At 39.2% G+C, this 8,191-nt stretch overlaps 1 protein-coding gene across 1 annotated transcript; it reads right to left on the bottom strand.

The window, feature by feature from the left end:
- Window positions 1-797: 797 nt before the first annotated feature.
- Window positions 798-1,736, bottom strand: LOC114042876 (olfactory receptor 11G2-like). Its single transcript, XM_027861636.1, has one exon. It carries the CDS (start codon window positions 1,734-1,736, stop codon window positions 798-800), a length of 939 nt encoding a protein of 312 aa, XP_027717437.1.
- Between the last annotated feature and the right edge of the window lie 6,455 nt (window positions 1,737-8,191).

Raw genomic sequence — 8,191 nt, 5'->3', positions numbered from 1 at the left:
CTATATCTATATCTATATCTATATCTATATCTATATCTATATCTATAGATAGATAGATATTTGATGTGTTGCTAAATTGAAATCAACTATAGGCATTGACGTCCATTTACATGGTGAAGGGGAGCAAAATGTTTCAGCTGAGTTCACAGACAGGAGGGACTGAACCACCCACTTACCTTGGGAAAAGCTAAGCATAGCAGAGAAAACAGCAATAATGCCCATATCTGGTTAGAGCCTCATTTTGTACTTGATTCCTGAATCTAGGGCAGGTATGATCTTTCCTCAAACCTAATCACGAGGTTTGTGTTTCACTGGCTATATGAGTTATAAACTGAACTCTTCTCATAAGAAGCAGAAGCATCTAGGGGGTACAGTGGATAGAGCTCTGGATCTACAGTCATGAAGACCTGAGTTTAAACCCAGCCTCTGATGATTACTAGCTGTGTACACCTTGGGCAAATCACTTAACTTATGTCTATCTTAGTTTCTTCAACTGTAAAACAGGGGCAATAATATCATCTATCTCCCAGGGCTGTTTCAAGGATCAAATGTGATAATAATTATAAAGCTAAATTAGCACACTGCCTGACACATAATAGACACTTAAATGCTTATTCCTTCCCTCCCTCCACCCCCTTTACCCACTTTCACATAAATCACAGAATGCTAGTAATGGCAGGAAATTCAGTGGCCATCTAATTATACCCAAATACAAAAGCAATCCCCTCTATAACATACCCTGCAAATAGAGATTGAGGAGTGAAGATCTAGGGATCCCTCCTTTGTCAAGGTGATATTCAAATTCTCTCCAAGACTTTTCTCAAAGCAGCCTTAATTTCCTTATTGCGGAAGCTATAGATCATGGGATTGAAGAGTGGAGTGGCAACTGAGTAGAACAAGGTGATGTATTTCTGCATCTCAGGTTGGCTGGCTGATCCTGGGCTCACATACATTATCATGATTGAGCCATAGAAGAGTGAGACCACAGCTAGATGGGAAGCACATGTAGAGAAGGCTTTCTGCCTTCCTGAGCCCTTTGGCACTTGGAGCACAGCTCTTAGCACCTGAGTGTAGGATCCAAGGATATAAATTAAGGTGATAAAAGTAATAAGGGTACTGAGAGCACCACAGGTTAAAGTAGTTTTGGGGACAGGTGTACATGATAAGGTCAGCATGGCCCCTAGATCACACAAATAGTGGTCAATGATATTTGGACCACAGAAGGGCACCTGAGAGAGGAGAGTGAAAGGGGTTAATAGCCAAAGGAAGCCACCCACCCAGCAGGCAGATACCAGGGTGGCACAGAGCTTCCCAGTCATAATGGTGGGATAGTGGAGTGGGTAACAGATAGCGACATGCCGATCAAATGCCATGAGGGCCAGAAAGAAGAGTTCTGTTGCACATAGAGAAGAAAAGCTGTAGAACTGGAGAATGCAGCCATTGTAGGAGATGGTCTTGGCCTTGGAGAGGAGGTTGGCTAGCATGTTGGGTACACTGGAGTTGATGTAGCAGATCTCAAGGAAGGAAAAGTTGGCAAGTAAGATGTACATGGGAGTGTGGAGCTGCTGGTCCCACCACACAGCACAGGCAATTGTCCCATTCCCCAGCAGAGTCAGTACATATGTAATGGAGAACAACACAAAGAGAAGGATTTCTATTTCATGTCTGCATGAAAAGCCCAGGAGGATGAACTCGCTTACAGTCCAAGAGATGTTATGAATGCCTAAAGTGGCCATTTCTTCATCACCTCTGAAATGGACACAGAATAGATTTGATTATCTTTAGTATTCATACATATATGTGTCTGTCTATCTATCTATTTATCTATCTATCTATCTATCTATCTATCTATCTATCTATCTATCTACTTATCTATCTCTATCATCTTAACCTCTCTCTGTTTTTCTGTCTCTCTCTGTCTGTGTCTCTCCTCTCTGTGTTCCCAGAGTTTTGTGGAACAAATATTTGTATATTTCAGGAAATGAGTTCTCAGATGAGCAGCATGCTGTATGTTTTAATAGCTACATGCCTGCGTGCATACATATATACACAATACAAATATGGATGTATATATATATTTTTATGTATACATGTAGTATGGAGTGTGTATGTATGTATGTATATAGAGAAAGAGCATTTCAGATTGGCAGGAATAACCAGTGTTTTTGCTTTACTGCCCTTATCTATCAGAATTCAGGATTACCTCCATACCACAATGCATCCCAGAGGAAGGGCTTCACTGGAGTTCTCTAATTCTGTTACTTCAAATGCTTCATCTTTCATAGGAGCACATGGTAAATGATTGAATGAGAATCTACTTATTTTGAAGTGAAAGAACTCATTCTCTTGAATAGCTAACATGTTAGAGAAAGTTAGCAGCAGTGGTTTAGGAGCAAATGGAATATTGATGTCACCTGAGTCACTCATTTCAATCATCAGACAAACAGAGATCTATTTCTGTAGCATTATTAATGATAAGACTCAGGTTTTAGGTTAAAGTAGAAAAACTGATAATCATAGATCAAGAGCTAGAAAAGACCTTAGAGGTCTCCCACCCTTTCATTTTATAGATGAGAAAAGTGAAGCCCAGGAAAGTCATGATTTGTCCAAAATTACACAGATATGAAAAAGTCAGAAGCAAATTTGAACCCATTCCCCTTCTTTTACAACCTGACCTCTTTTTACTTTCTTACCTGCTTTCTTCATGCAAAATTATTCCATTTCCCAAACAAAGTTTTCTTTCTCTTGGAGTAACCGCTTTTCATCTAGGTGTTAGACCATCTAATTTATATGAAAGTGTGAATGAGAATAAAGAATAGTGATTGACTTTCAATTTCATTGCCATAAGGAATTCCCAGAGACAGTTTTCCATTTCTATTCCCTTTACCAATAAGGACAAGTACTTTCACTACAACCCTTGAACTCAGGTTTTATTGGCTTAAGGCCAACTCTCTTTCCACTCTGTCACACTCAGCATCTTTATAACTTTCCTTTATTTTTTATCAGTGTGTTTTCTGTAGCCACACAGAGAATATCTTACCCCTTTTCCAATGTGTATGTAAAATCACTTGGCTCACTGGGTGGCACAACAGAATCTGGTATGTGCAAAGAATAAGGACATGTAATGAATATTTTCATCCCTGAGTTCAGATGCGAACTCCTGTTCATTACTCATTACTATATGTATAACTTTGGGCAATTGACTTAACTTCTTTGGGCCTCAGTTTCCTTACCTGTAAGATGAAAAAGTTATACCAAAAAACCCCTGAGGTCTCTTGTACCCCTAGAGTTACAATCTTATGATTTTACCAATGCCTTAAGCTATATTGTCCCTGCTCAGTGTGACCATATGCAGATGCAACAAATGTATTAGAGAGGGCAGGATTTGTACATTGAAATCTGGTAGAGAGAATGAGCCACAAGAGGGCAAGTAGTTTCATGTTTGGTAGACTGACCATGGCAGGAACTGAGAACTAAGAATGTGACATTCAAGTAAAGTGTGTGTTTGATGCTGGAGTGAAAAGCTTGGGAAGAGAGAACTGAAGTTTAGGAGAAATATAAGTGCCTGGAGAAAGGTCAGCTTCCTTGCTTGGATGGAACATTCATGAAAGTGAGGAAATCTCAATTCCCATGATAACTTCACCAAGTGAGACTACTATGAGGGCAAAGGAAGTTGTTTCATTCATATACAACCTGAAAGGAAGTATGTGTCCTATATGCTTTCTGATATAATTTTATAAGACTCATCCTTAATTTCAATGTAAAATTCAGTTTCATTTGGATTGGAAAACCCCCAGTGGTACAGCAGGGGGTTGAAAAGTTCAAGAATCATACTCTTTTTTTGGGGGGGGAGGACAAAGATCATGCCATCTTTGTTAGCCTTCTAGTCTGAAGAGGTATTTCCCATTCTTTTCTCTAATATGAAATAAAAATTTAATTTCCCCAATGAGTAAGATTAAATAATTATATGAAAAGAGTGATGACCATACCTCTATAGATTGAAGTTATCTAGTCCAACTCCCATCAGTTTATAGTTTACAGACGTGGTTACCATGGCCCAGATTGGTATGGTCACTGCCAGGGTTGTTGTGGCTCGAACTCAGGTCTTCTGAGTCTACGTACAGACAAGTATTTTTGTCCAGTACATCATCCTGTCTCCCTGAAGTAGTGTAGTCCTTTTTCATGGCCCTTGCATTTTACAGAATGTGGCACTGAGATATAGAGCCCGTCACTACTTACCCCAGCAATCTATATCCAGGATTAGACACCAGCTTCCTATAATCCAGCCACCTAAAAGAGTACCAGCATCTCACTTTTATTAGAAGAGGCACCATTGATTACTGTAAGAAGACTGTGTTCTCTGGAAATTCTTGCTTTCTTATGATGATTATTCTTTCCTATTCCTACATGCTTTTCCCTTTTTGGGACTTCTCCAGAGGAGCACCAGGAGAAGTTACTGATTGCTCTCTTGGGTAGGTAGATTTTATTTTCAGTGAGTAGTCATAAAAAAAATAATAGAACTTAAATCAACATTCCAAGAAACCATCCCCTCCTTCCCTCCTCTTCTCTCCATCCTGATTCTCCCAGTATAGAATCACATGGGACCAGACAGCATCAAAGCTAGGAGGGACATGAGAGGTCATCTCGTCTACTTTCATCATTTTACTTATTGAAAGCCTGGACAATGGAAATGACTTGCCCAAGGTCAAGAATCTAATAAGTGCAGAGCTGAGATTGAAATATGAGTCTCTTATGTTTCTTGACTCTAAGACCAGTGCTCTTTCAGCTTCCAAACAAGAGATATAGTCAAAATATGCCTGACAAATTAAGGGGATAGTAAGTAAACTAATATGGCTGGCATAGATGATTAGTAGGGAATTCTGTTTCAATTCTTTATAGCTCCTTTTTGAAGGATTTGTATATTCCAGCAGAAGAAATAAACCAACCAACAGTGCCAAAAAGCATTAGACTTTTAAGGCACATTTTACTTTACACAAGGGAAGTGCAACACCTGGGGCATTTTTAGGAGGATGGGTGGGAGGTAAGGGAGGATACTTAGGGATTCAGCCTTGAGTACAATAATCCTCAGAAAGGAGGAGGAAGGAAATTGGTGATCCAGGTGAAAAACACTCCACTACCTTAGCACCAGGACATGCCAGATTCTTGGTGACTCCGACTCTGTTTTTGCTGAGAGATGTTTGTCTTATATAATGTGATTAAATAGCAATGTGGAAGAGGGCCAAGTACTTTATAGGGAGGAGTGGAGTCTCATTCAAGGGAACCTTCTTTATTCCCTATCTATAATATCATAGGCTGGGGAGTGCTAATGAGACAGAAAGTGAGCAGTTTTAAGTTTGAGTGTTTCCAAGCATAGAACGTGTTTGATGGGGAGGAGATGAGAGTTCCAGGAAAAAGGGGCAGAGTAGAGGTTCTAGGCAGGAGGAGTGTCTCTAGAACACCACCACCACCACCACCACCACCACCAACAACAACAACAACAACAAAAACCAGTGGAATAAATGGACCAGAGCCTCTAAACCTGAGTTTTTCCATATACTAACATAGGTAGAAAGATAGATTATGGTCATTTTGAGGAAGATCTTTATGCCATTATAAGAAAGGATATATTTATCTTGAAAACATTGGGGAATCAATGAAAGATTTTTATCAAGATCATGATAGATTAAAGTGGTATTTTGGAGAAATTCATTTGGCAGGAGGGTGTAGAATAGGTGGTACAGAAGGGGAGTTGTTAAGAACAAGGAGGCTAATTGGGAAGCTGTTGCAATAATGGTATGAGGAGATATGAGCTTGACCTAGGTTAGATGAAGGAATGAAAAGGAAGAACTTATTTGATAGACCATAAGTGGTTAGAATCAATAAGACAGGCTGACATGTTGAATTTGGCGAGGGAGGGACAGCGTGTTATAAAAGATTACTTGTATTTCAAGCTTAGATTGTAAGAATAACTTGAATTCTCTAGACAAAGAAGAAATAAAAAAGAGAGCAAATTTTGTATAAAGAAGATGTTGGTTACAATATTAGATACTTGATAATTTTGACATCCCAAGGGAATTTCAAGTAGGGAGATGTGTGATAGGGCAGGAGCAAAGATGAGAAGATGTGACAATCATCTTTTTTAGTCATATTTGGTCATAGAAAGTATTATGTCATAGAAAGAAAATCTCAGGATGGGAAGGGATCTTATTGTTTTTCAGTCATTTTAGCTATGTCTAACTCCTCATATTCCCATTGGGGGTTTTCTTGGCAAAGATAGTGGAATAGTTTGCCATCTTCATTTCCAGCTGATTTTCTAGATGAGGAAACTGAGGCAAACAGGGTTAAGTGACATACCCAGAGTCATTCAGCCAGTGAGAGATAGATAGATGGATAGACAGATAGATAGACAGAGATAGAGACAGTGTGACAGAGACAGAGAGAAATAAAGAGAGACAGAGAGATAGAGAGACAATGATAAAACAGGAGAGAAGAGAGGGGAGAGTGGAGAGGGAAGACAGAGTATAGAGGAAAGGAGAGGGAGAGACAGCGAACAGAGAAAATAATCAGAAAACAAAGTTTTGTTAGGGAAGATAGTGGATTTGAGGAAGAAGGAGAAAGAGTAGAATAATTGTGTAGCTGAAATGATATTGGTTTCAAGTATTCTGTCAGTATTGGGCTTTGTAACTTGGAATGGGTATTTTTGCCTTTCTAGATTTCAGTTTACTCACCAGGTAGAAGGTAGATTAGATGACCTTTATGGTATGTTACAGCTCTGACTTTCTTCAATTCTATGACTATGTGATAAGAAGTATCCATGTAGGCAGGGACACATTATGGATCAAAATCATGCCCAACATTGGACATCTAACAAGGAATAAACTCCAGCAGAGGCTAATCTTCTGCACCTTCTGCCTTTGGTCTATTCCCTAAAATTCACACCGAGGGGAGCAGGCTGAATAACCTGAGAGGTAGTTAAATTTTTGGACAGTAGCTTGTTACCTCCTCCCATCCCACAAACAAACCTTTGAATATTCATCTTCCAGCATTTGAAATGAGGTGGGGAGAATTTTTCTGGGATCCCTTTTTTACTCTTAGTATGGGACAAAGAGAAGAACACAGGATTTGGAGGAGAGGAATTGAGCTTGATGACAGTATTTAATGTTTCTGGGGCTCAGTTTCCTCATCTACAAAAAATAATGGTTTCAGACTAGATTACCTCTAAGATGCCTTCCAGTCCTATCTATGATTTTATGAGTGTGCTTCCACTCCCCTCCCCTTCACGTATTAAAATATCTGCGACAACAACTTGAACTCTGGTTTTAAATCCTTGACAGCACCTTCATCTGAGATAGAACCTTTTCCACACCCAGCCTTCCCTAAACCAGAATTCAAGGAATAAGAAGGGACCTACAGTATTTTGCAACAAAGAGGCATTTTGCAATAGGCAGCTATGTGGTTCAGTGAATAGAGTGCTGGACCTGACATCAGGAAGTTTCATCTTCTTGAGTTCAAATCTGGTCTCAGGCACTTAATAGCAGTATGACCATGGCCAAGTCACTTAATCCTCTTTACCTCAGTTTTCTCATCTGTAAAATGATCTGGAGAAGGAAATGGCAAACCATTCCAGTATTTTCACCAAGAAAACCCCAAATAGGATCATGAAGATTTGGACATGACTGAATAACAACATTGAAGATAACAGCACTTTGCTCCTCTCAATAAAGAAATGAGTTCCTACATGTTAAATCTTGTCAGTGCTGATTTTAGAGGTAGAAATAACTCTAGAGATCATTTGATTCAGTCCACTCCTTTCATACATAAGGCAACTGAAGATCAAAGAGTTAAATTTACTTGCCCAGTGTCCCATAGGCAATCCATAGTAGATCCTGGATTTGAACGTATGTTCTCAGACTTGGATTCCAGTGTTCTTTCCCTTCTCAGGTCTTGGTAAAAAGAGACAGCAAAATCTGCCTTGGCATTCTCATTTGTAAAAAATGTGGATATTTTTTGTCCACATAGTCTCTAAAGTTTTTTTATTTTTGACATTTGATGGTTCTATCATTCTATGCTTTGAAATAATTTAGTTAAGGCAGAAAGTTATTTTTGGAAGAGGCTAAAAAATGGGTTTGAGCCTAAGTGGTTAAGTGTGTGTGTGTGTGTGTGTGTGTGTGTGTGTGTGTGTGTGTGTGTG

Source organism: Vombatus ursinus, unplaced genomic scaffold (genome assembly GCF_900497805.2).
Source record: "Vombatus ursinus unplaced genomic scaffold, bare-nosed wombat genome assembly UNPS02001050.1, whole genome shotgun sequence".
Lineage (NCBI taxonomy): Eukaryota > Metazoa > Chordata > Mammalia > Diprotodontia > Vombatidae > Vombatus > Vombatus ursinus.
The sequence above is the reverse complement of the archived record's forward strand: the minus strand, read 5'-3'. Positions and strand labels throughout refer to the sequence as shown.